The following is a 27,923-nucleotide window of genomic DNA, read 5'->3' on the forward strand; positions in this document are numbered from 1 at the left end:
CTCTGCCCTGGGCCTACACTTACCTAACACCCTCCTTCTGTGTTCTCTTGTCCCCCCATTCACCTCTGCTTGGAAACTTCTGTCCATTTTATACCCATTGCATGAAATGACACTATTTTGAGTCTCCTGCAGCATCCCTCTTTACCTCCATCATACAAGCATTTTTGTCCACATCTCTTATCTCTCTCTCCAGTTTTGGAATGTTTTAATCCCATTACAGTCCCAACCTGAGCAGGGAGGGGAGTTTGGGGATGGGTGGGGGTGCAGAGACTGTGCAGCCAGTATGAGAGTCCCTTTGTATCCCAGCGAGCTACAGGCCAGGCAGTTATGGGTATGGCTCCCTCATTGCCCCGTTTCCCTCCACTCACTGCTCCCTCTCAATGGCTCTCTTTGTCTTACCAAAGTATCACACAGCCGATTAAATAGAAGGAATTAGAGTCAGGCTTAACCCGCAACACACAATCACGGACATAGGCATATACATACATGATTTAAACTGCTGAGGTGCATGTAGTTGGACCAGTCAGAGCAGTGGACCATAGTGGGGTTCAGTGTTGTCTGTATGGTGCTGTGTAGCCTGTGAAAAGAACAGCAATATCCAGCAAAAGTGTTCTGTGCCTAGAGCTCATGGATGAGGGCTGCCATAGTTTTCAATATTCTGTAATCATACTCAGCCTAACTGAATTAGCCATGATCCATTCACTGAAATTACTTTTGTTAAGTCTACGAAACAATGAATGAGTCACTGCAAGCTGTGATTACTGCTGTTGTTGCATCGCCTAGCCCAAGCCCTAGCCTAATTATGTAATGTGAGGAGAATAAGAAAATAATGCACGTTGGCAAGTAGCATTTATGGTATATTGGAATTCAATGTTTGTTGTCCAATGTCATCTTACCTTTCTCAGGGTAGCCGGTATAAAAACATTAGTGGAGACAGACTTTTACAAAAGCAGAAAGAATACAGTTTTATTTAGTGTGAGAGAAATTCATTAGTCATCACGTCGCTAAGGTCTTGTTTCCGCTAGTATTTACAGGTTGTTTTGTTCTGCTGGCAACACTTACTGAGAAACACTTACTGAGAAAACACCAAAACAACAATAACAGATTTTTCAACACGGTGAAGAAAACCTGTTAACAGCTCATAAAAACATAATACCAGCAAATATAAATAATAATTGTAATATTCATAAGAACAAGCAATTCCTAAAGCAAGACGTAGGATCTAAAATGAAATGTCATGTGCTTCTTTCGCTCAAGGCATAATGTACAAAAACGGCCCAAAAGTAGTTCTGGGCCAAAAGGAAGCACTACCATTATTTAAAATAATAATATTGAAATCACATATATTAGAATAAAGTAAACATACAAGGTATTATTTCACATTACAAGATGAAGGGGCATCCAACGTTAACTACAGGTACTGTTATTTTGGAGTTGTCTCTTGGTACCTCTCTTTAGAAAAGAACCCCTTGGATTGTTGCTATTCTATTGCAAACAAGGGGTTGGTATTTCATGACATAAAGGCCAGTTTGCGATCTTACCCTCTGTAGACTCGAGAACTCATTCATGCATGCTGTTAATCACTCAATCTCAGGCAACTGTGTTTCTATGATGGCATTTCAGAAAAGCCATAAACAGGTAGCAAAAATGTTACAACAACTATCTACAAATCTAACATTTTACACTGAATACTGTACACTGAGTGTACAAAACAATAGGAACACCTTCCTAATATTAAGTTGCAGACCCTTTTTCTCTCAGAACAGCCTCAATTATTCGGGGCATGGACTATAAGGTGTTGAAAGCGTTCCACAGGGATGCTGTCCAATGTTGACTCCAATGCTTCCCACAGTTGTGTCAAGTTGGCTGGATGTCCTTTGGATGGTGGACCATTCATGATACACACGGGAAACTGAAACTGTTGAGCATGAAAAACCCAGCAGTGTTGCAGTTCTTGACACATTCAAACCAGGGCGCCTGGCACCTACTACCGAACCCCATTCAAAGGCACTTAAATATTTTGTCTTGTCCATTCACCCTCTCAGAATGGTACACATACACAATCCATGTCTCAATTGTCTCAAGGCTTTAAAATCCTTCTTAAACCTGTCTCCTTACCTTCATCTACACTGATTGAAGTGGATTTAACAGGTGACATCAATAAGGAGTCATAGCTTTCACCTGGATTCACCTGGTCAGTCTATGTCATGGAACGAGCAGGTGTTCCTAATGTTTTGTGCACTCAGTGTAAAGACACATTTTTAACGTCAAACAATTAATTAAAATGTGAGGGAAGTGGTGCAGACTTTCAGTGTAGCGATGGCAAAACATTGGCAATATAATGACATTAATAGTAACGATTATAACAATGAAAATAATGTATTATGTCTACTGAAGATACATACTTAATGACCTCAATTTTGGTTCATAAAAGATGATTATATAAAATAATGATGTAGTATTGTCTTCTTATTCACTATACCGTTTTGAAATGTTCTGTGTTAAAGAGACAATGCTGAATCAACATAATAGTCAGTGCCATGGGAAAAAAATATATTGAGGTTGATAAATCAATATAGTGTTGAGGGTATGTCACCAAAGAGCTGTAATGTGTTGTACTTAATTCAACATCAATGTAGTACTGTAATACAGTGCCATACAGAGAGAAACAACTTAAATAATATTTTTCTCTTTCTTTAAAGTTTTGGTTTCAAAACTTTGGTCATTTTAATTTATAAAACAGATTTTCTGGACTGTATGCCCTTTGTTATAGATATACAGTATATTCCAATTACAACATAGGCAACTTATAGGCGCATTCTGGCAGTCATTTTAGCAGACAAATGTATCCAAAGTGACTTACTGTCATGTGAGCATACATTTTACGTATGCACGTGGAAATCGTAAGAAATATGCCTCTGGGCCAATTACAGAATATGTCATTGATTATATATCGGATATTATGTTACATCATGTAATTAATCTGTTTTCAACATGCCTGAGATGTGGATGGATGGGCTAGCCAAACAGTTTGTCACTCTGTACTGTTGACATCTTTACATCATAAAACCATTTCAAAGATAAGCCTCTAGATTTAAATACGGATTTGATTTATTCTCTCTTTCTGACCCTAAAAACTAGGATCCAACCCTCTGAGTACTCAACAATGGAGTTATACACCACACGTTACCCCATAAAATCATCTGATCTCCATTCCTCCTTGGACCCTACAGGCCTTCCTGCATCTGGGCCAGACCAGAAGGGGATTCCATCTCCCCACTGCCTCCAACCCAGGTCTCCTCCGCTCTGTGGGTCTGCCGTTGGGGCCAAATCTACACCAGAGCCATCTGCTCCTGGTCTTTGTCAGGGCCGCGACAGGGTGGTGTAGACCGGCTGCTCCCAGTGCGTGGGGCTGTGTGACTGTGGCACACTGGACGGGTCAGTGATGGCTGTGTACAGGGGCCTCTGCGAGGGCCCCATGTAGGAGAAGGCAGAGTACAGCCCTGAGGCCTGGCTGGAGTGGGCGTAGTAGGATCCCGAGGCCTGGTGGTCAGCATACTCTGCAAACTGGGCCCTGGAGGCCAGCGAGGGGAAAGCAGAGCTGTAGTGGGGCAGGCTGAGGGGAGTGTAGGTGACATGGGAACCCCCTGAGGATGCTTCGGCAAAGTGACCCCCCGAGCCGGCCTCACTCTTAATCTGGGCCTTGGAGGGGTCGGAGCCCAGAGGTGAGGCATGATGCTGCTGGTGCTGCTTGGATAGCCACGCTGCAGAGTGTCCACTGGCCACGGCCAGGGCAGAGGAGATACCGTAGGCATAGGGAGATGCAGAGGACCCTGCTGCTGCCGCTGACCCAGCACTCTGTCCAATCCCCGGGTGCCCATTGGGGGGCAGGTACTGGTCAAACTCGTTCACATCAAAGGGCTCCATGTTGGCCATCACCTCGTGGCTGATCTCACCGATGTCCACGTTGCCGAAATCAATGTGTGGTTTGCCTGACCCTGATCCAGAGCCACCCTCTGCTCCTACCCCCATTCCCCCACGGGAGCCCCCTGCTCCACCGCCCTCCCGCTTCCCATCGCCCGACTTCCCAGACTGGAGCTCTGTCTTGGGGGTGGTGGGTGGTGTAGGAGGGCTGTGGCTCTGGCCTGTGGGGAGACACAAAGCAGAGTTATTGTCAGCCTGGCTTGTGGTATATTATTTAGAATGGGGATGTGTGACAAACTGCATCGATAGGGCTGGTCAGACCCTGTGGCATACCTGCAGTATGTGGGTGGTGTCCATCAGCCAGAGGAGACCCCGCCCCCCTGACGTGGGCCGCCACGTCCAGGTGGAGGCTCTTGTAGTGCGATTGGCTGTGGCTGACTTCACCCTCAGAGTGGCCATCAGCTTCAGAGCCGGAGCCGGGTTTGCCATTCTTGCGGCGGCGTGGCTGGTACTTGTACTCCGGGTAGTCCTTCTTGTGCTGCTTCCTCAGCCTCTCCGCCTCCTCGATGAAAGGCTTCTTATCACTCTCATTCAAGAGCCTATGAGGGAGAAAATAGTTTTGAAATAACAATGATAGAACATTTTAAATTCAGCCAGGATGTACTTAAAGTAGAGATGTTGTCGTGATGCTGATTTGATGCATGTGTCAAACTCTAATGCAGTCATCCATTCTGTTTGAATGAGGAAATTACAGTAGTCTGAGAACATTTAACAGCATATATTTTGATAACATGATGACCATAATATGTGTGTTAAGATAACAGTGACACAGTGCTGGTTCCTTTGACACCTCCACATCCCAGAGGTCAATAACCTTGTCCAACTCCAATACAAGAATAATTACATTTTATTTACCAGGTAATCTATGTCAACTGGGACATATCACCTTTTATATTCAATCTACTAAGTATTCTAGTATTTTACTTTTTTTTTTAAACGTCTAACTGGTATAATGGCAACACACTCATAGGAAATGCTGCTATTTCCCTTGTTGAGCATTAAAGCATTTTTAGAAAAGAACAATTGACAATATTTCCACTGTGGAGATTATTTCTACCGTCAGTTTTGCCTCTGAAACATTCACTTGATTTTCATCTCGTTCTAAATCGGATCCGCCATCTGCACAGCTGCATCAGAAACCCTGGCCACACCAGGGGATTTTTGGCTGGACTGTAATGAAATGAAGACACAGGCTAAAGATGCATCCTGTCAGAGGGACAGGCATGAGAAAACACTGACCTTTGAGACTCCCAGTTCAGCATGTTTCTTGGCCAATTATACAATCATGCGCGGGCTCAAGGTCAAGTCTTTATCTAATTAATGTTGCCTCCTTATAAGGTTAATGAATTAGCCTCTCTGGGCCTTCCAATCAGTCTGACCTAGCAACAGTCCTCCATATCTGTGTTTTAAAGGCTGACTGAACTAGCCATTCAACCCGTTGACCAGTAAAATCTTGGATATGTTTTTACATAGTAGGTTCTTTAATATGGCACTCTCAATTACAAATGACAGGGCTGTAAAAGTGTATATCTGCCATATTGGTCTGTGCTTTAAAACATATAGATGAGGGGATTACAACAACCTCAGTGATTCCCACTGCAGCCATCTCCCTCCTAAACCACCATGAATTAAGTGGGTTATGAAATTGGGCATATCCAGGCACTATAATGTGATTACAAAAAAAACGCATAACTATGTTGTTGGTTTTCTGTAGGCTACATAATCAACATAATTATTATAACATTTTTTTTAGATTGTAGGACTTTATTAATCAACATTCCTTGGTAGGGCAACTGTCTAACAAGCTTTATTCTGAGCTGGTAGAATATTATTTGAACATACCTCAGCTAATTTGATTGAGAAACTCATTGGTCTAAAGAAGGGAACCTGCCTTGAAAAATCTAAGATCTGTGACTTTTTAAGTTGTTTTTATGTTTTATGGGTCCACAATTCAAGGCTACTGTAGCATGAAGTGTGCTTTGAACTTTTGACCCAGAATGTTGTGACTAAGAACGCATTTGAACTTGTGTAACCCTGGATGTTTATTGTTGTTTACCAAAGCGGACCGACGCTTTGGTAAACAACAATAAATAAACGCTTTAAACGCTTTCCCTTACCTCCATAGTTTCCCGAGGGTTTTGCTGAGCTCCGCGTTGTGGAGGTGGGGATACTGGTCTGCCAGTTTTCTCCGTGCGGCCTGTGCCCACACCATGAAAGCGTTCATAGGCCTTTTCACGTGCGGCTTGCTTTTGCTGCCGGAGTTTACGCGCACAGGCATAGGCACGAGTGTCCAGTCGTAGCCGTTCAGCACCTGGCTCACTGCCTCGCGGATACCAATGGGAAAGCGATCGTCGTCTTCATCGGACTTGATGGAAATCCCGCCAGCTACATCGGATAGGGCGTCGTCGCCGACCCCTGTCAGCTGGGGCTGCGGACCGGACAGGGGGGAGTCTCCTCCGCCTGCGGCACTGGATGAGTGACTCGGTGACAAGGAGTGACCGTCGTCCGAGACCCCCGGACTCATTTCTAACTCAGATAAACTCTGCTCCTCTCCCGACATCTTTCCCCTCTTCCCTCAGGTGAGTAACAGAACGTGTACAGGGTATAGTTTCTTGGCCTATGGGTGTTCAACTACTAATCATAGGCCTATGTCTGAACTAATGAAGAAGTTCACCCTCTCTCAGGAATATAAACTCTGCCTGTTTAAAACGAAAGGATTGCTTCTGTCACTCGAGGTCTCCTTTATATAAACTCCCAGTCAGTCTCAACTCTCAGTCTACGTTCTAAAATTCTGTTTGGATTCCTCATCAAAGTTCTTTCCATCCGTGTTGCTGGTATCTTACGCTGAGCGCGTATTGTGGATCCCAGTTTACCTGTTGATTCCCACCTCTTGCTCCAGTAGAACAGTGTCCTCTCCCTTGCAGTCTTTGAAATTGTAGTCCTTTAGCTAAATACTGCAAAGGACATAAAGTAGAGTATGTATTAGAAAACAATACCCTAGTGAGTGAAATATAGAACATATTATTAAACTGGGTGGTTCGAGCCCTGAATGCTGATTGGCTGACAGCCTTGGTATATCAGACCATATACCACCACAGGTATGACAAAACATGTATTTGTACTGCTCTAATTACATTGGTAACCAGTTTATAATAGCAATAAGGCACCTCAGGGGTTTGTGGTACATGGCCAATACACCACGTTAAGGGCTGTATCCAGGCACTCCTCGATGCGTTATGCGTAAGAACAGCCCTTAGCTGTGGTATATTCACCATATACCACAGCCCCTCATAAGATATTGCTTAATTATAGCCTGTAGGCTGGGCTATGGACATGCAGGTAGCTAATAGGGCTTGGCTGCAGCTTGTTTGCTCGGAATACTTTCATTGAATTAGCATATAAATGATGTAATAGAAATGATTATGAAAAGTACAAAATTGCAATCATATAGAAGCGAATCTGAAGCCCATATAATTAGTGCAGACGGTCTGTTATTCGAGCCCAGGCCTCGACTCCTGCTAACAAGCTACTGTTTAAGGGTTGGCACTTATTGCAAGCTCCCCAGAGAGAAAGTGTTGGAATAATACGAGCCCGCACCAGCACAGGGCTTCGATTTATACCTCGGAGCTCTTAGATAAACACGGGCTGGCGCTGGAAATATAAATCGCGTGGGTGCGTGTGTATGCGCGTGTGTGAATTGGACACTGTCTGTTTGAAAAAGTATAGGCTATGTGTCTGTATGCGACCTATTGAGGTCAAATGTGTAGTTTTGTCGATAGAATCAACGCCTGCCTGTGTAGGCCAACACGACCTTAACGTTTTGATTAAGCGAACTTGTGAACTGTAATAACAAACTATAGGCTGTTTGTTTTGGAATTGATTTACTCGTTGAATCAGTCATATTGTAGATGTTAACTTCATAATGGTTGTCTCTCTAGTGCCCAATTGATCCTTTGTAACATGTCATGCCGCTGACATGCACACTGCAATGGTGGTGAATTATCAGAGCATTGGCGGGACTGTGCCATCTCATCTGGTACCTCAACCACGTCCAGTTGTGCACCTGGTGGTCACAATTAATCCCCCCTCCCCTCTCCTTTCTGTACGCCGATTTGTTATCCTGTCCACGCACATAGCTGTTGCCCCCATGATAGTGTTAAATTGGTCAGTAGGGAGAAGAGCATGGGGTGGGGTGATAATGCTTCCTTTGCCACGGCCCAACAGGGTTTAATTACAGCCGCATTAGGCCTAATGTATCGCATTGCAACGCCGTGGTCTTGCAAAGAAATTTGACTGGTGCGTTTTAGTCAATAAGGTTTTGATTAATACCAAAATGCAGGTTAGACGTTGCCTTTCGTGGCTCTCATCCAGCAATAGAGCGCCTACTAGTATTTTCTCGAATAGCTGGACCATATGTCTGTTACGTTGAAGCGTATTAATACATCTCTGGCACGTATGTTAATCTGAATAGGCCTATGTCCGTATGGGTAACTGCGCTCGCAACAAACGATCTCCAATTGCGCGTCCGCATATGAGGCTATGGGCCTACTTTTCATATGACAGGAGGACACTCACACGGGCTACTTAGAATACAATATTGAGGCTTTATACACTATATATACAAAAGTATGAGGACACCCCATCAATTTAGTGGATTCGCTATTTTAGCCACATCTGTTGCTGACAGGTGTATACAATCGAGCACACAGCCATGCCATCTCCATAGACAAACATTGGAAGTAGAATGGTCTTACTGAAGAGCACAGTGACTTTCAAAGTGGCACTGTCGTTGGATGCCACCTTTCCAACAAGTCAGTTCCTCAAACGTCTGCTCTGCCAGCTCGATCAACTGTAAGTGCTGTTATTGTGAAATTGAAACATATAGGAGCAACAAGTCGTAGGCCACACAAGCTCACAGAACAGGACCGCCGAAGTACTGAAGCACATAGCACGTAAAAATAGTTTGTCTTCAGTTGCAACACTCACTACGGAGTTCGATACTGCCTCATGAAGCAATGTCAGCACAAGGACTGCTTGTTGGGAGCTTCATGAAATGGGTTTCCATGTCCGAGCAGCCACACACAAGCCTAAGATCACCATGCACAATGCCAAGCATAGGCGTGAGTGGTGTAAAGATCTCCGCCATTGGACTCTGGAGCAGTGGAAACGTGTTCTCTGGAGTGATGAATCACGCTTCAACATCTGGCAGTTCGATGGACTGGGTTTGGAAGATGCCCGAATGCATAGTGACAACTGTAAAGTTTGGTGGAGGAGAAATAATGGTCTGGGGCTGCTTTTCATAGTTTGGGCAAGGCCCCTTAATTGTAGTGAGGGAAATCTTAACGCTACAGAATATAATTACATTCTTCCAACTTTGTGGCAACAGTTTGGGGAAGTCCCTTTCCTGTTTCAGCAAGAAAATACCCCCGTGCACAAAGCGAGGTCCATACAGAAATGGTTTGTTGAAATCAGTGTGGAAGAATTTGACCGGCCTGCACAGAGCCCTGACCTCAACCCCATCGAACACCTTTGGGATGAATTGGAACTATGACTGCGAGCCAGGCTGAATGGAAGCAAGTCCCTGCAGCAATGTTCTAACATCTTGTGAAAAGCGTTCCCAGAAGAGTGGAGGCTGTTATAGCAGCAAAGGAGGGCGTACTCCATATTAATGCCCATGATTTTGAAATTAGATGTTCGAAGAGTAGGTGTCCACATACTTTTGGTCATGCCGTGTATGTGTAGGCTAATAACGGGTTTGTAATGGACATATAAGGTGACAATAACTGATGACAACTCCGGTCATTCGAGTTAGTTGCAGCCAGAACAGAGTTCCTATGTGATTCAATCGCGACAGGTTTTTTTCAATGAGCAAATTTCTTTACAAAGAAAGTATTTTCACCAGGTTGTCCTTCAGATTAGTTCAGAACTATGAAGGACACACGGTTCGTCTGTCCTGTGATAATTAAAGCAGGCGTTAAATGCCAATTTATGCTCGTCCACATTGAAAACTCGCATCTAATGTATTGTCAGTATAGGCTCTACTGTATTGTGTAGCAAACGGTATATTGATTATTCTCTACATTCCTCTTAAATTGTGTTTATGATGTCTAACTTTCTATCAATTAGGCTTTTTCTATAGCAACCGTAATTAATTTACATGAAAGAATTGGACTCCAAAGCCCTTCTTATCGCTTGACCTAACAATAAATTGCCCTTGATTTACGATATTTTCCCATGCTTGATGCTGTAGTCTCTTTCCCTTAGTTAGTTGTAACATGTTCATTTATTATAATAAAATAAAAAACATTTAACATATCCAGAAATGTGGCATAGCCTATCTGAATCTGTTTTTCTTATTCCAAAACAAGTGTCTCTAAACAATTGAATAAAACGTAACAATTCTATGACCTATTTGTGAATTTGGCCTTTGAGTTTGAGTTCTGATGCAGGTCTAGAATATTGTATGCATTGAACAGGCTGTTGGCACGAACCACTGATCAGAGATGACGAGAACACGACCAGCTTTTAACACATTACGGAATGGATGATCCTGTTGACTAACTTTCTCTCAATGAATTAGTATATTAGTCAACCTGTAAATACTCAGGAATAAATAAGCCTAATACTGTCAAATGCCTCATCTCGTTGAAAATAGTCCCATGCGTCATGAATGTTGGGATAGTCAGTAGATGTAATTAAGGAGTCAAAGTTTGCTGTTAATGGGAAAAGTTTCGTTGAGTTCAACTTGAACTCGATCAATCGTTCAACCTTATATCTAAAACTATATTTTTCACTGGTTTAGAAATAATTGTATAACTTCGAAAGGATCGCTATCGACAAGGCAAACCTAAACAAAATACATAACTTTGAAGCTGGTTCATAATTTAAATTGTACGTCAGTAGGCCTATTTGTATTAACCTATATAGTCCGTAGCATACACTTGCAAAAAATATATATAATCTTGCTGAGATGCGTATTAAACATGTATTTCTCCTGTCAGTCACGATAATCATCTCCTGCTATAACAGAGCAGGCGATGCCCACTTTAGCAGGATTATCCTAAGAGACAGTTTAAATGTAACAATAGTAATATGATAATAGCCTAATAATAATAGTCTAATAATTTAAATAAAACAATAATTTAGAAAAGATGCAGGTGTAATACATAATTTCTAACTGCACAATTTAGATGAACTTTATGGCTTGATTATTTGACAAATGAAAGAAAGAGAGAGAGAACAGCAGAGACAGGAAAGTATTTCAAAAGCTAAGCGCCTTACTTCAGTAATGAAAAATGAGGTCGCCCGCTTAGCACGAGAGTCCGTGTGTTCCCGAGTTTCCAAAGTGACGCTCGCGCTCACTCCCTAGCCCCCTCGCTCGCGCTGCCCTTCTATGAATGCCTGCTCTGTGTCGCGCCGGGGCTTAAAGAGCTCCGTTGTGTGAGGAAAGAGAAAAAAAGTGGAGAAAAAGTCTTAAAGGAGCAGCAAACTTTCACGCTTGCAACACCGGCAATCAATGTGATTGGTCGATGATTATTTTTCTCAGTTTCCTGCAGGGCAAGATCTCGCTGACAAAATTAGCATCAATATTATGCCAATATTTTGCCTACCTGAATAATGTGGAGACGCCTAGATTGTTTTGGTTAGGTAGGCTACTGATCTATTTCTAGGCTGCAGTGCCATCAGATTCTGTGGAATGAGATGCTGCATTTGGGTTTGGGTATTTCAGACTTCTCAAAAGCAATATCTAGCCTATGGAAAATCCCTTCTGTTGGGAAAATGTATGTGATATTGTCCATATTTGAGGTGTGCTACTTTTTGACCCTCTTGTAGTGATCAGAGTAGGGCAATTCCAATGTGGAACACAAAAATATCAGTTTTCTATTAACATTGATTAATTCAGTAAGAAATATAATTTTGTCAACGTTGTGAATTTTCAGATCCATGTTATTCTCATACGTCATTATAGCCATTACAGATTGGGTAGCATATTTTGATTGAATGATTTAATGTGCTTGATGTTTTATATTATTGATTTAGAATTAGGGATTCCATCTCTAAATGTAGGCATAGACTAAATATAAGGCTCAAATCATAAAAGAGCAATGTTGACTATGATATTTGTCATGTTAAATGTATTAGAGAGGGATATTAGCGACATGCGCAATCCTTTACTGAGAGATTTTCATTTGCAAAAGCTTATAGGGCCACCCCAAAAAGAGACCTTAAAAACATAAGCCATCCCTCAATTTCAAATGAAAAAAAAATGATTTATGTTTCTGAATAATTCATAAGGCCTGTATCATAAATAAGTCTACCGGCTAGGCTTATGTGCTTTTACGCAAGAGGTAAACATTGGGTAATGTGAACGCAATCACAACATTGATATTGACATATACTCCACAATATCCTTGAACGCGTTCCTCTGGAGAAATGTTTTCCTCTTATTGTTATTATTATTATTATAAGCCATATATTTTTTATCAAATTAAATAGAAGAAGCGTGGGCCTATTCTCTGATGTTATCAAATTGAATTTATTTGCCTGTTTCTGCATTTCCTGTTGGTGGTGTGAATTTGTATTTGCACCCTGTCACTCACATCACTGGATACAAGCGTCAACAACTGACTTTGATGTGTCTCTTTTTATCCTGTTTCAAGTGACGGGGGGGGATCCACATTCTTAAATATCCCCTATATTCTTGGGTATATTGCTGCACCTGCTATGAGCAACTAACAGACGTCGTTCTTGTCTATTTCAATACAGCCAAAGTGTATTACATTTGTTCTATATATATTAGATAAAGATTTAGATAAAGATTTTACGCACGTTTTACACACACAAACTAGGCTAAGTGAACAGTTGGCCTACAGGCATTTATCTCTCGATATTTTGTAGTAGATTAATTTAAACTATACTGACACTGGTTTGTTGGATAGAGCATCAACGTTGGCCTACAGTAGACTATCCAGTGCAGGCCACTGACTGTCGGAATTCAATATAATTCCAAGGCGAACACTGCGCTACTTCATCCTATGTGTGAGTTTTATAATTGCATCAGTACGCAGTCACTTAGATACACAGAGCACACATTTAAAACCAAACAGCATTTGGAGAAAATATAGAAAGTAGAGATGGGGGGGAACATCATGGGTCGAACGCACACAACTACATGCGCTGTTCTTTTCAACAATGACCCCTTGTATTTCCTTCTCCCGACACTACCCCCTCATCCCCAAAAAATCCCTTATTTGTTCATTATCCATGAATGTTGACTGTGATAAGGGAATCCTAACCATGAGTGAATCTCTCTGTCTGGTTCTCTCTCCCTCTCTCGCCCTTTCATTCCCTCTCTCCTCTTCTCTTTGCGCCCTTTGTTTTATCTCAGGTGAATTGTAATCATGTGATCAAACGAACACCCCCCTTCCATTATCCCCTTAAATGAAAAAATGAGGAACAAAAAACAGTTCCTTGTATATAAAAAAGAAAAAGAGAAAAAGTCATGTCTCCGTTTAGTTCGTCTCTTTGTCTGGGTCTCAGCAAACGCTCACATATAGGGGAAAATGCTCCAAGACCTCTACTTTGCTTATGGATCTCTGTCGCACTGTCCGGCTCTTGAGAGGGGGAAATTTCAAATGCAACTCCGGTGGACTGGCTGGTCCTTCAGGATTTGTGGCCTGGCCGCAACATTGAAGTGAGTTTTTGTGAGTGTGCAGTAAAAAAGGTTGGGAGAACATCAATAATTAATGGTGTTTGGGGGGGGGGGGGGGGAAGACAGGCCTATTACTGCTCTTTTCATGTCAATATTTAGCCTACATTTTGTAAGGCGCGAATATTTGAGAAATACGTATGATTCGTATAATTTCTGAGCCTCAGTGTTGTCTATTATGCATTATACGTTTTTGTTATAAGCTAAGGATATTGTAATGAAAAGGTTCCGAAAGATACACTTCATGTACGTGTTTAGTGTTTCTTTATCGAAATCAATATCCCGTAAGGACCCAGCATTTGTGTGTGATTGTGTTGTGATTTATTGAAGTGAATTAAGAGGGAGCGAAAAGCCAGATGAACATATCTGTGGTCGCATGTGTCGAATTGGTGTTGTTTAAATATTTATTTTTAACTGCACCGTCATGACATTACATTTTATGTTCTTCTCTAGGCACATTATATTCTTTTATCGAAAGGAAAAATGTATTCAATTAGGTATTTAATAAAGAATATGCTTCCATGCAATTTGGTTGATTAGCCTAATGTTAAAGTTTAATTTAGCTGGTTTCCCAATTGTGTAAACATTTAGTAGCCTAGGCGATTGGTGTAGTTCAGAATAACTCAACAGTTATATCGTTATAATCGATTCGCTTATAACATCAGGTTAACTATTATCAATGCGATTTATTTTTTAGGTGGTTTGCTTTTAGGCCTAGCTTTTAGGCCTAACAATAAGTAATTTCACAATTCTTATGAAAACTCCGCGTCTAATCGATCTACCAACCTGGCCCCATTCCATCATGGCCACCTAATCATCAACCTCCTAATTGGCATTTCATCACTCCTAACCTCTCCACCTGAACGCTGATGTGTGGTGAGCGTTTTGGAACAAAAATGGTCCCCGTGCATCACCCAGGTTGGTGCCGCACATTGGTGGTGGATGAGGTGAGTTTCCCCTTTACTACGTAAAGCACGTTGAGCACTTCAGTTGGTAGAAAAGCACTATATGAATCCAATCAATTATTATTACAAACATTGGAGTAAAACAAGCTTATATATTATAAGTTATATGCTTCAAGAATCAATGGGTATATATAATGCATTTACATCCACAAATGGATGTATCAACTAATGATTCTAGCTTTAAATTTGTTCAGCGATATGGTATTTTATACTTTCTAATTGTAGCCTACAGTTAACGGCAGCAAACGTGACAGAATAAGACGAGAAATACATTTTCCTCAATTTTACATTAGGTCTAATTTATCAGAATATTAGAGGAAGCATTGATGTAACGAAAATATATATAAAGTCGTGCAAATTTGGCTTTTCAATTTTGGTTGCATACAACGACTAACATGTCATTTATGTCGAAAGCCCAAATTGGTATCAGATCATTATTAAACCAAATATTCTGGATATTGTTTTGTCAGAATAACAAAACTTAATGTCAGACACATTTTTTAAATATATATTTTATAACAGAAGCCTAACTCCTTCCCCCTCTGACTTAACTTGTTAATGAATAAATATGCTTTTTCTATATGATAAAACAGCGTCCAACTTTGTGTAAACCTTTTAAAAATGTAAAATGGTGAATATATTTGCTCTGTTTTGTTTTAGTGTCTTTAGAACCAGTATTTGAATATTGTGCTAAACTGTATGTAATGTATTGACGTTTACAGATGTAGAGAAGTAAAAATAGGGTCAAATGATATAATTATCAATAGAACAAATCATCAACATGATGGTATTGATTGAAATAAATATTAAGAGACAAAGGAATAAGAACACTTGTCAGAATGAGACTTCTCTTACTTATTGAATATTCATTTATTATATGTTGATTCATAATGAGGATTTATTTGCTATTTGTTTAGCTTTGTTAATTTAGAATGGAATATGTCGCAGTATTGGGACATTTTCTACTCACAAACCTTCATCATATCATTTTAAATCACTATCTGAAAGTAGAAAAAAATGGACACTACAAACGTTGAAAATGTAGTGCTTTTTACTGTGACTGATGTTGCTAATCGTTTCCTTCAACATAGAAATGTGGTTCATGTTGAAACTGTCTCCCATAAATCCGCTGTGGTGCCAGGGACCTGACATGTGACACTGATGATGCCGTTTGTTGTGCAGCCATAGACAGTTGTGACGGTAAAGAGTTGGAACTCAGGTCTGTGACCAGGGGGGTAAGGGGGTCACCCTCAAAGCAGACTGCTAATGTGGGCCTCGTGGTTCTGTGACTGTGACACTACCTGAGGGGGCTCTTCCATTAACCTGGTCACAACAGGGACAGATATCAACAACATCCTGTGGCACACTAGGCTGGATCACATTTATTTCAAGAACACTTAAAGGATAGAAGAAGAACAACAACAAGAAGAGAGAAAGACCAGAACTTTGTAGAGCAAATGTATTTATCATTTTGTGTCTGTGATGGAAGGGTTGACCTTTCGTCTGTGTGCTGGCAGAGAAAATTCCTGGGGGAATTCCTGCATTCTCACAAAAGGAGAGAATCTGATAGGGGGAGAGAAAAAGCTGGAGAGGGAGAGAGAGGTCAGTGGTAAAAAACAAATGACTGGACTTAATGTAATGATCTCATATTTTCTGGTGGGACGTGGAGAATTCCGCTGCCATCCATCACTTGAATTAGGTGCCAAGTAAACACCCAAACCCTTCCCCCTCATAATCCTAATTTTGGCACTGAGCAATGGTAGCTGAGATGGATTGCAGTGGACAAGATGGACTTGGCAAAACAACGCAGAGGTCCATTACAGGACATTAAGTAATTTACTTTAATTTAAATGTAGCTCTCACTTATAGCTACGTTGTTTGGTGTCTGGCTTTGTTATGGATATTTTGGAATCCACTTGAAAAGTTACAGACTGCAAACTTTACCATACTCTTCTTGGGGTTTGCTTTTCATTTCTGATACAGCCCACAGACCAGACATTCAGATGACCTACTTTCAAATATGGGATCTGCTCTAAGCTGTTAGGCGGTAACAGATTTTGCACCTGTACAAAATCAAACAGGTGCACAAATATTTCCCATTGCAGCAGGTCAGTCAACCTGCTGCAATCATCCTGTGGGCTGTGATCATTTGAAGAGCTGGAGATGCTCCCCAAGTCCATTTTGATTACAAATGGAGCCGCCATTCTTGTATGTAGTCATTGACAGGTGAGCACAAGGATATCGCACAGTCCGTCTTCACTTCGAACGTAGACTCCCAGTGTATCTGTTGTCCACTACTTCACATTAACACTTACGCGTCATAGAACCAAAGTTCACAGACACTCAGCACTCCTAGAGTTGAACTCTTTAAGATTCCTTACATTTACCCTATCACAATGACTGAATGGAATCCTTCACAAAAATGCCTCACTGATTGTGATAAATAATGATTAAAGCCCATTAAAATGTCAGGCAATCTTCAAAGGTTAATAAAAAATAATTCAGCATTCCATGAGACCTTCTGACCTTTCTTTTCAACCATCTTTTTAATAAATCGATGCAGCTGCGCAGCGCTTAAATAGGTCCCCCTCTTGAGTGTCTGTGGCTTGCCATGAATCCTGTCTTTGTGTTCCTACCACTGAATTTCCTATTCTTTTGTGTTCTTTTTTTCCAATGTTGCTGGTGGTGATGGGGGGAGGAGTAGATTGGTTGGGTAGTAATAGTGGAGGGGGGATAGAATTTGGACTGGCTTTCAATGCAGCTGGGGAGCGGGGTGGGGTGGGGTGGGGCGGGGCGGGGGGTTAGCAGGAGAAAATGCTAGAGAGAGATGGGGCGAGGAGGCAAGAGGGGATGGGGTGTGGTGGTGCTGGGAAGGGATGTGGGTCAATGTATTGCAAGCACCATGAATGGCCCTTTGTATTTCCTGGTTCATATCTACACTAGCTAGCCAAAGGGAAGAATCTAGTTACTTCAATTGTGTGAGGGGACATCTAAAGGAAATTGATAAGGGATTGTGGAGTTAGAGTCTGAGGTAAAAATAGCGAGAGTTTAGTTACCTGCCTGATCCTCGGTGGCATTTTATAACTTTTCATTTGCCATTTTGAGAATCCTGCCGTTATCAATAGCATTTCAACCATAAATAAATACATTATTATAATATTTTGTAGATTGCTTGTAAAGTTTTGATGATAATGTGCATGCATCTATGTTTTGCTATCATTGTTTTTCCTGTGGCTAAGATTTCCAGGCAACTAACTAAACAGTAACGCACAGGTGTGCTTTTATTATCAATATTCGGATGTAAAGTCAGTCTTTTATTATCTATATATGGATGTAAAGTCAGTCTTTAATTATCTATATATTGATGTAAAGTCAGTCTTTTATTATCTATATTTGGATGTAAAGCCAGTCTTTTATTATCTATATATTGATGTAAAGTCATTCTTTTATTATATATATTTGGATGTAAAGTCAGTCTTTTATTATCTATATATTGATGTAAAGTCAGTCTTTTATTATCTATATTTGGATGTAAAGCCAGTCTTTTATTATCTATATATTGATGTAAAGTCATTCTTTTATTATATATATTTGGATGTAAAGTCAGTCTTTTATTATATATATTTGGATGTAAAGTCAGTCTTTTATTATCTATATATTTGGATGTAAAGTCAGTCTTTTATTATCTATATATTGATGTAAAGTCAGTCTTCTATTATCTATATATTGATGTAAAGTCGGTCTTGCCAGACCAAGGGTCAATTGTAGGCAATAATGACCATGAAGTGACAATGGATTCAGAATGAGCTAAGTACAATCATGCTGAGATGATTTGTTATCAATAAAGACTTTGCATATATCAGTATGAATGGAGCCATTTTTTTCCACCACACTGACCTCCTCCAAAAATCAGGCACCCTTTAAAAGTCCCAGTATTTACCATGAAACAGGTGTAATTGGGCAAAGATTGAACAACAGCAGAGGTGCATAAAGATGGTGGCCCCCATGCACTCACCACAAATTCTTTGTTTTGCTAAGTCCGCCGTACAGTACAACGTATTGTTCATTGCTCTCCACTCCAATGTTTGGTAATTACCACCGTGTACAATAATCCCAATTTTAGCTTCAAGACGCCGGCAATTTGAAAAACCGAAAAGTTTGATTGTGCTGATTTATTGGCACATTGAACCATGTCACGCGCCATAGTTTCCAAACTCAGTGGGTAGTGCTAAAACATGACATCGTATCTCAATTCTGCCATCTTTATACACATCTTTACAAACAACAGACTTGAGGTTAACTGTTACTTTCTTTATTTCCTTGAATTTCAGTTCACTCCACGGCCGCTGTCCCGTTCCACATCTCTCCCTCGCTCTTTCTTTTCAGCCTCACTCCGCCTCTCTGTCAGTATGCTCCCCCTCCCCTCCTCTAATGCAAAAGCATGAGCACTGCTGCAGCTGTGGGAGAAAGGAGGAGATGGAAGAGAACTGGGGGAGACGCATGAGGAGTAAGTGAGAAAACATTCAATGGAGCCTTGTGTCCCTCCCAACCATTCCCCCTGTGGTCCTGGAGCAAAACCAATCACCTACTCTTTACCTCCTGTCACCACTATCTCCATCTCTCTGCGTCACCTTCTCAGTGCCACATAACATAGTGTGTGTGTATTATGTGATAACATTCGGACATTTTTATCCATCCCTGAGTGAGGGGCGTAAGACACAAACATGCTAATTGAGTGGAATGAGAGGCGAGGGACGAGGAGATTCAGGCATTTGCAGAAAATGATGCACAAGAATTTGGAAGAGAACAGAAGTGTCCTTTGTCGCCATGTTGCTGGCTGGAACGTGGTCAGAGTCATTTGCATCACTGAAAATATTCAGTTGTGTATGGTCTTGGCTTCCCTCTCAGGCGTGGCCATTTGGTCCCTATACAAGATCAATATTCCTACCACATGTCTCTCAGCCAACTTGTAAGTCGCTCTGGATAAGAGCGTCTGCTAAATGACTTAAATGTAAATGTAAATGTAGGAGAGCTATCAGGGGAAATGTTTGTAGTTTGCTGAATTGTAGCGTGTGCCTTCAAATCACAAACCATACACAACATATTTACACGTGTAAAAGCCTGCTATGTGTTTCACAAGCTGGTGTACAGACAAGTGATTATCAATCTGCAATTGCTCATCTATGAGCTGTCATATTGTTACAGAAGTTATTGCTGTTAATGAGCAATTACCTTTGGAGGTATTGAGGCCTGTATTTAATCTATAGCAGATGGTGGCTTTGTGGATTGTGTTTTTAAGGGTGTGTTTGATTTGCTGTATGTCCTGGATTGTGCTTTTAAAGGTGTGTTTGATTTGCTGTATGTCCTGGATTGTGCTTTTAAACGTGTGTTTGATTTGCTGTATGTCCTGGATTGTGTTTTTAAAGGTGTGTTTGATTTGCTGTATGTCCCAATTGCGCTTTTAAAGGTGTGTTTGATTTGCTGTATGTCCTGGGTGGAGGAAGTTGTCACTTGATTTTAAGGCTAATGTTGAACTAATGACAAAACAACTCTGATCATATTCTCATGCTGTGAGGCAGCGGTTAGTAAGGCTGCTCAGCTCCATGATTCCCATTCTCAAAAGTCAAAGTCAAAGTCAAAAGTCAATCAAAAGTCATCAAGCACGACGACAGCTTTGAAGTGACTGTGACTCCAGGGAGACGAAGAGGGGCGAGAGACAGAGGTGAACAGATAGGGTCTGGAGGGGACGCTTAATAACAGTGTAAACTGTGTGAGAAGGAGTCTGTGTTTGACTCATCCTCTGCCTAGACTACAAGCTTCACATCCATTTGGGTAATTACCCGCCCGCTGTGATCCTCGCGACCTCGCGTAATTAACACGCCTCGAGCAGGGAATGAAACTTTGATTGCCGTGACCCATGCCCAAGTAGCAGGGGTTGCATCTGTCTCTGCCCTGAACGACTACTGTTCTGACATTGTGGGGATGAAACCACCTCTTTCAAGGAAGCCTCTAACACGATAATTAAGATGAAGGCTCTGGCAATAGGACATTCAAGCAGTCGTTTATTCCCAATTCGTTGAAGTTCGTGTAGTTAATAGTCGATCAATCATGGCAGTAGAAAAGTAACATCTTTTATGGCCTAAGATGTGCTCATGTTCATAGTGGTGTGTATTCATGGCTGCTAAGGGAAGCCAGGCTTCATCAAAAATGTACTGAAAATAAAGAACATTTTTTATCTTTCATCTCTCTGTGTTTCATAATTTTCCTTTAATTCGCAAGAGGCTGAATGTATCTCAACGGAGAGAAGGCATCCGAGCGAACAAAACAGCGCCCCTCTGTCTTTGTATGTGTAGCCCATCTATCTGATGCTGTCTGGTCAAAAAGGGTCTGACATTGTTGCAACCCCGCTGCATTGTATGCAAGAGAAGCCAGCGAGCATTTGATCTCTCATGAATTAAAAAAATATACAATAATAACCAATCAGCATTGAGTTAAACTGAGTGAGCTCAACTGTGAATGGTCCTGGCGCACCAAAAAAAAGTGTCCAGGGAAGCCAGTTTGGATTTGGCTTCCCTCCAATCACATCACATCAAGTCAAACGTCATTGACAGAAAACATTTTTTATTGTTGCATCTCCTTGTGTTGTTGTCCAGCGGTGGCTAGCTAGCTAGCTAAAATTGGCCCTTTCCTAAATTAGCCATCGACAACGATAGTGATTTAGACTTGTGGTTTTACTTCATTCCCCTTATTGGCTAAGGATTATAATGGAGATTCTGATCCAACCATAGATTTATACATTGTGCCTGGAAGTTCAATATGTATCTAAATGTAGTAGGCTAATGTTTACTAGCTAACGAAAAGAGGTTGGGCTAGCGAGCAAGCATTTTAGCCAGGTAGTCTAGGACAACAAAAAAATTAAAGCGTGTACTGTATAACAGAGTCATGGATTGTTTCGGCAACATGAAAGAGAGGAGGATGGCATTGGCGTTTCTCAACATGTAGGGTGAGTCAACATGTCTTTTTTGTCCTTACGCTCACACCCAGAAACCAGTACCATGGACAGCCACATGATATTTAGCTTAGTCCTTCCCCAGTGTTTTCACCCAGGCACCGTGACTGCAAGTTCATCTTGGTCAGCCGGAGCGATTGGCTTGGTCAGTTTTCTCTTGAAGTTCTTGTTCTGCTCTTATTTGGTCGTACTACATGTGAAGTTAGAAATCTACTTGCGCTTCAGAGCATAGTGCATGAGGTGGACGAGGCAAGCCCCCCCCCCCCCCCCCACTTAATCATCGGTGTTCTTCAGTCTTAAGTTATGTGTTATTATACCATAGAAATAATTGCAAAGAGTGTTGATGTGTATCCCGTGTAGAACCCACAGACAGAAGCCAGGATGTTTGCTCATGTGATCATGCATCGCCTGTGGTGCCAGCAGCAGTGGTCTTGGGTCTACTGCGTGATTTGTTGGAAGACTCTCAGGTAGTGAAGATGCCATTCTCTCTCACCCTCCCCTTCCTCCCTCGGGTCTTCCCTCTTCATCTTTCGTTTTGAGTCATCTTTATCCATCCCTTTAATCAATCACCCGACATGTCACTCTACCTACCCCCTCACCCTCCCCTTTTGCCCTCTCTCCCTCACCCTCCTCTTCTATCCTCTCTCCCTCTCCCTCACTTTCCCCTTCTGCCCTCTCCCCCTCCCCTTCTGCCCTCTCTCCCTCCCTTTCTGCCCTCTCCCCCTCCCCAGACAAATATCTGACCTGTGTTTTGGCTGCCTATTCTTAACCCTTGTGTCATTGACTCCATGCTCTCACACACTCTGACCATATCACAATACTGTTGCCACCGGTGATGATGTGTCCCATTCCTTCCTGTGCATCAGGGCAGATGTTGTTTTGATGGGGAAAACACAGAAAGTAGAAGAGCAGGGAGATGAGGGTGGTGGGGTGGATACAGAAAAAAGAGAGTCAATTTCCAATCATGTGTTTTTCTCGGAACATTGAATTAAGCAGCGTGAAAGAGTGGGGGCCTCGGGGGTCTGAGGGCGGCTATAGAGATGCCCGAATGAAAGACTTCGTTGTTGGAGGCCGGGAGAAAGAGATGAAAGAGGAGAGGGAGATGGGGAGCAGCCTCCTCTCCCATCGCCTCCTCACCCTGCGGCCCTCCCTCGCTCTGCCCATGTGAGCTAGGGTTCAAACACGAACCCCCCCCCCCCCACACACACACGCTCACACACACACACACACACACACACACACACACACACACACACACACACACACACACACACACACACACACACACACACACACACACAGCAGAGCTACATACTCACAGACACAGACAGACGTAGTCTTAGACTCCCTCCAAACCGTGTGTCCATAAGATGTAACCTAGATCCAGATGATCTACTGCTCCAGCAGCTGACAGACAGCAGCACTCAGTTTCCCAGGTGGTTAGTTGTGTTAATTGATGAAGTCCTGTGTGATTGAGGTCTCGTCAGTTTAACCTCCGTTAGCGCCACACTGGATGTAATCCCATTACATGTAAACAGACAGGAGCCGGAGTCAAATTAACATCCGTGTGAATCCACTTTGATGAACGCATGCTGGACACCAGAATGAACTCCTTGTACAAGGGAAAGGGAGAAATGGGCTCAGCAGGTTGTATGTGTTCATCATCAATCACTATTAGATGGATTCCGTTGGGGAAGTAACGTCTACACCTCAGGCTGTCTTCACATGTGACGTCGTTCTGCATGCAGACTGGGGACAGAAACATGTAGCACCTCTATGTAACGCCAACAAATGTGTTATGACATTGAAATCCAATTGTAATGAAAACCCAGTTTGTACGAAGCCCATTTAATGCAGTGCATCCTGGTCATTATGTACCAGAGAGGGGTTGTTATTCTGCTCCATCTCTTTGATCATCTGGACGCGCTGGTTGAGTCATGGAGAAAACAGATGAGGGATGTATTGGTTGCCAGCTGGCTGTGACATTGTGTTAGAGTAGGTGGAAATATCTAATGTACCTCCCAGTAATTCGTTGAGTAAGAAACTGCCAACGTTTCGCTTTCAGTGATGTTTTGACCTAATAAATGACTGGGAGGTTATATATATGGAATGTGCGACTCTCTCTGTTTTTGTAGCTTCCAGTTTATTCTCCGTTAGTCAGCACCTCTACACTAAATCATTTTCTCTGGGTGCGCGCCAGCTATTGCTTTTTATTTGAAATATGTTTTGTAACAGCAGCTTCAGTAGTAGTGTATTAGTGACTAAGTAATAAGAAAAAGAGAAGCTTTAGAGTTGTCGTTTTTCATCGGGGAAGAAGTTAGTTCCCCCTGGGAGGAATTCTTTGGGGAATCTGTAACCTTACACCTCTAACCGAGCACCTCAGCTGAAAGGACAGGCAAGTGAAAGAGGATAGCAAGATTGAGACAGATGGGAAATGTGCCGAAATAGTTGTTAGTGAAAGGCCGGGACATACATTTTTATTAAGTTTGAGATGAGATGAGGACGGTCAGGAAGGAGAGATGAGGACGGTTAGGAAGGAGAGATGAGGACGGTCAGGAAGGAGAGATGAGGACGGTTAGGAAGGAGAGATGAGGACGGTCAGGAAGGAGAGATGAGGACGGTCAGGAAGGAGAGATGAGGACGGTCAGGAAGGAGAGATGAGGACGGTCAGGAAGGGGAGATGAGGACGGTCAGGAAGGAGAGATGAGGACGGTCAGGAAGGAGAGATGAGGACGGTCAGGAAGGAGAGATGAGGACGGTTAGGAAGGAGAGATGAGGACGGTCAGGAAGGAGAGATGAGGACGGTTAGGAAGGAGAGATGAGGACGGTCAGGAAGGAGAGACGAGGACGGTCAGGAAGGAGAGATGAGGACGGTCAGGAAGGAGAGGTGAGGACGGTCAGGAAGGAGAGGTGAGGACGGTCAGGAAGGAGAGATGAGAACGGTCAGGAAGGAGAGGTGAGGACGGTCAGGAAGGAGAGGTGAGGACGGTCAGGAAGGAGAGGTGAGGACGGTCAGGAAGGAGAGATGAGGACGGTCAGGAAGGAGAGATGAGGACGGTCAGGAAGGAGAGATGAGGACGGTCAGGAAGGAGAGATGAGGACGGTCAGGAAGGAGAGATGAGGACGGTCAGGAAGGAGAGATGAGGACGGTCAGGAAGGAGAGATGAGGACGGTTAGGAAGGAGAGCTGGAGAATGAGAAAGGAGGGGAAGGGGACGATGAAGGCAGACACATCCCATAATTAGCATAGTAATGGAGAGTTAAGGCCACACAATGGGTCACTGTTGAGTCCAAGTTTTTCCATTTGGAGACAATGCACAATAGAGTTGGTATGAGCCCCAAACCACTCTAATAGCCAGCATGTAGCCCACCCTCTCTCTTTTACCACCCCAGAGAACACACTCTCTAACTAATAGAGTGGTATTGCCTCAGGGCTTGAAGCCACAAACCAGTCCTCCCCACTCTGAACCTTTTCATCTGCTGAGCAAAATGCCTGGCCACTTCTCTAACGGTTAAGAGGTCCAAATTGTGCATATTTGTATAGATACTGTAAATAGACTGTGTATTCTGAGAAGAGCAGAGGATAGAGAAGAGGCTAGAGCAGGGGATAGAGAAGAGGATAGAGAAAAGGATAGAGAAGAGAATAGAAAAGATGATAGAGAAGATAGAGAAGAGGATAGAGAAGAGGATAGAGAAAAGGATAGAGAAGAGAATAGAAAAGATGATAGAGAAGATAGAGAAGAGGATAGAGAAGAGGATAGAGAAGAGGATAGAGCAGGGGATAGAGAAGAGGATAGAGAAAAGGATAGAGAAGAGGATAGAGAAAAGGATAGAGAAGAGAGTAGAAAAGATGATAGAGAAGATAGAGAAGAGGATAGAGAAGAGGATAGAGAAAAGGATAGAGAAGAGAATAGAAAAGATGATAGAGAAGATAGAGAAGAGGATAGAGAAGAGGATAGAGAAAAGGATAGAGAAGAGGATAGAGAAGAGGATAGAGAAAAGGATAGAGAAGAGGATAGAGAAGAGGATAGAGAAAAGGATAGAGAAGAGAATAGAAAAGATGATAGAGAAGATAGAGAAGAGGATAGAGAAGAGGATAGAGCAGGGGATAGAGAAGAGGCTAGAGAAAAGGATAGAGAAAAGGATAGAGAAGAGAGTAGAAAAGATGATAGAGAAGATAGAGAAGAGGATAGAGAAGAGGATAGAGAAAAGGATAGAGAAGAGAATAGAAAAGATGATAGAGAAGATAGAGAAGAGGATAGAGAAGAGAATAGAAAAGATGATAGAGAAGATAGAGAAGAGGATAGAGAAGAGGATAGAGAAAAGGATAGAGAAGAGGATAGAGAAAAGGATAGAGAAGAGAGTAGAGAAGATAGAGAAGAGGATAGAGAAGAGGATAGAGAAGAGGATAGAGAAAAGGATAGAGAAGAGGATAGAGAAGAGGATAGAGAAGAGAATAGAAAAGATGATAGAGAAGATAGAGAAGAGGATAGAGAAGAGAATAGAAAAGATGATAGAGAAGATAGAGAAGAGGATAGAGAAGAGGATAGAGAAAAGGATAGAGAAGAGAATAGAAAAGATGATAGAGAAGATAGAGAAGAGGATAGAGAAAAGGATAGAGAAAAGGATAGAGAAGAGGATAGAGAAGAGGATAGAGAAAAGGATAGAGAAGAGAATAGAAAAGATGATAGAGAAGATAGAGAAGAGGATAGAGAAGAGGATAGAGCAGGGGATAGAGAAGAGGCTAGAGAAAAGGATAGAGAAGAGGATAGAGAAAAGGATAGAGAAGAGAGTAGAAAAGATGATAGAGAAGATAGAGAAGAGGATAGAGAAGAGGATAGAGAAAAGGATAGAGAAGAGAATAGAAAAGATGATAGAGAAGATAGAGAAGAGGATAGAGAAGAGAATAGAAAAGATGATAGAGAAGATAGAGAAGAGGATAGAGAAGAGGATAGAGAAGAGCATAGAAAAGATGATAGAGAAGATAGAGAAGAGGATAGAGAAGAGGATAGAGAAGAGGATAGAGAAGATAGAGAAGAGGATAGAGAAGAGGATAGAGAAAAGGATAGAGAAGAGAATAGAAAAGATGATAGAGAAGATAGAGAAGAGGATAGAGCAGGGGATAGAGAAGAGGATAGAGAAGAGGATAGAGAAGAGGATAGAGAAGAGGATAGAAAAGATGATAGAGAAGATAGAGAAGAGGATAGAGAAGAGAATAGAAAAGATGATAGAGAAGATAGAGAAGAGGATAGAGAAAAGGATAGAGAAGAGGATAGAGAAGAGGATAGAGAAAAGGATAGAGAAGAGAATAGAAAAGATGATAGAGAAGATAGAGAAGAGGATAGAGAAGAGGATAGAGAAAAGGATAGAGAAGAGGATAGAGAAGAGGATAGAGAAAAGGATAGAGAAGAGGATAGAGAAGAGGATAGAGAAAAGGATAGAGAAGAGAATAGAAAAGATGATAGAGAAGATAGAGAAGAGGATAGAGAAGAGGATAGAGAAAAGGATAGAGAAGAGGATAGAGAAGAGGATAGAGAAGAGGATAGAGAAGAGGATAGAGAAGATAGAGAAGAGGATAGAGAAGAGGATAGAGAAGATAGAGAAGAGGATAGAGAAGAGGATAGAGAAGATAGAGAAGAGGATAGGGAAGAGGATAGAGAAAAGGATAGAGAAGAGAATAGAAAAGATGATAGAGAAGAGGATAGAGAAGATGATAGAGCAGGGGATAGAGAAGAGCATAGAGTAGGGGATAGAGAAGAGGATAGAGCAGGGGATAGAGAAGAGCATAGAGTAGGGGATAGAGAAGAGGATAGAGAAGAGGATAGAGCAGGGGATAGAGAAGAGGATAGAGCAGGGGATAGAGAAGAGGATAGACAAGATAGAGAAGAGGATAGAGAAGAGGATAGAGAAGATAGAGAAGAGAATAGAAAAGATGATAGAGAAGATAGAGAAGAGGATAGAGAAAAGGATAGAGAAGAGGATAGAGAAGATAGAGAAGAGGATAGAGAAGAGGATAGAGAAGATAGAGAAGAGGATAGAGAAGATAGAGAAGAGGATAGAGAAGAGGATAGAGAAAAGGATAGAGAAGAGAATAGAAAAGATGATAGAGAAGATAAAGAGGATAGAGAAGAGGATGGAGAAGATAGAGAAGAGGATAGAGAAGATAGAGAAGAGGATAGAGAAGAGGATAGAGAAGATAGAGAAGAGGATAGAGAAGAGGATAGAGAAGAGGATAGAGAAAAGGATAGAGAAGAGGA

General features: G+C 41.9%; 2 protein-coding genes across 2 annotated transcripts; one reads left to right on the forward strand and one right to left on the reverse strand.

Annotated features, from left to right (window-relative positions):
* Window positions 1-3,272: 3,272 nt before the first annotated feature.
* LOC115110435 (transcription factor Sox-10-like) lies at window positions 3,273-11,401 on the reverse strand. Its single transcript, XM_029636087.2, has 4 exons — window positions 11,266-11,401; window positions 6,102-6,938; window positions 4,258-4,523; window positions 3,273-4,145 (listed from the first exon to the last, which is right to left on the reverse strand). Exons 2-4 carry the CDS (start codon window positions 6,542-6,544, stop codon window positions 3,364-3,366), a joined length of 1,491 nt encoding a protein of 496 aa, XP_029491947.1. The 5' UTR covers window positions 6,545-6,938; window positions 11,266-11,401; the 3' UTR covers window positions 3,273-3,363.
* A 2,025-nt stretch (window positions 11,402-13,426) lies between these two features.
* LOC135563618 (apical junction molecule-like) lies at window positions 13,427-27,505 on the forward strand. The gene is made up of 2 exons (XM_065006547.1): window positions 13,427-13,678; window positions 18,990-27,505. The coding sequence occupies exon 2, from the start codon at window positions 25,319-25,321 to the stop codon at window positions 27,410-27,412; it is 2,094 nt and encodes a 697-aa protein (XP_064862619.1). The 5' UTR covers window positions 13,427-13,678; window positions 18,990-25,318; the 3' UTR covers window positions 27,413-27,505.
* The last annotated feature ends 418 nt before the right edge of the window (window positions 27,506-27,923 follow it).

This window comes from Oncorhynchus nerka, linkage group LG21 (genome assembly GCF_034236695.1).
Source record: "Oncorhynchus nerka isolate Pitt River linkage group LG21, Oner_Uvic_2.0, whole genome shotgun sequence".
Lineage (NCBI taxonomy): Eukaryota > Metazoa > Chordata > Actinopteri > Salmoniformes > Salmonidae > Oncorhynchus > Oncorhynchus nerka.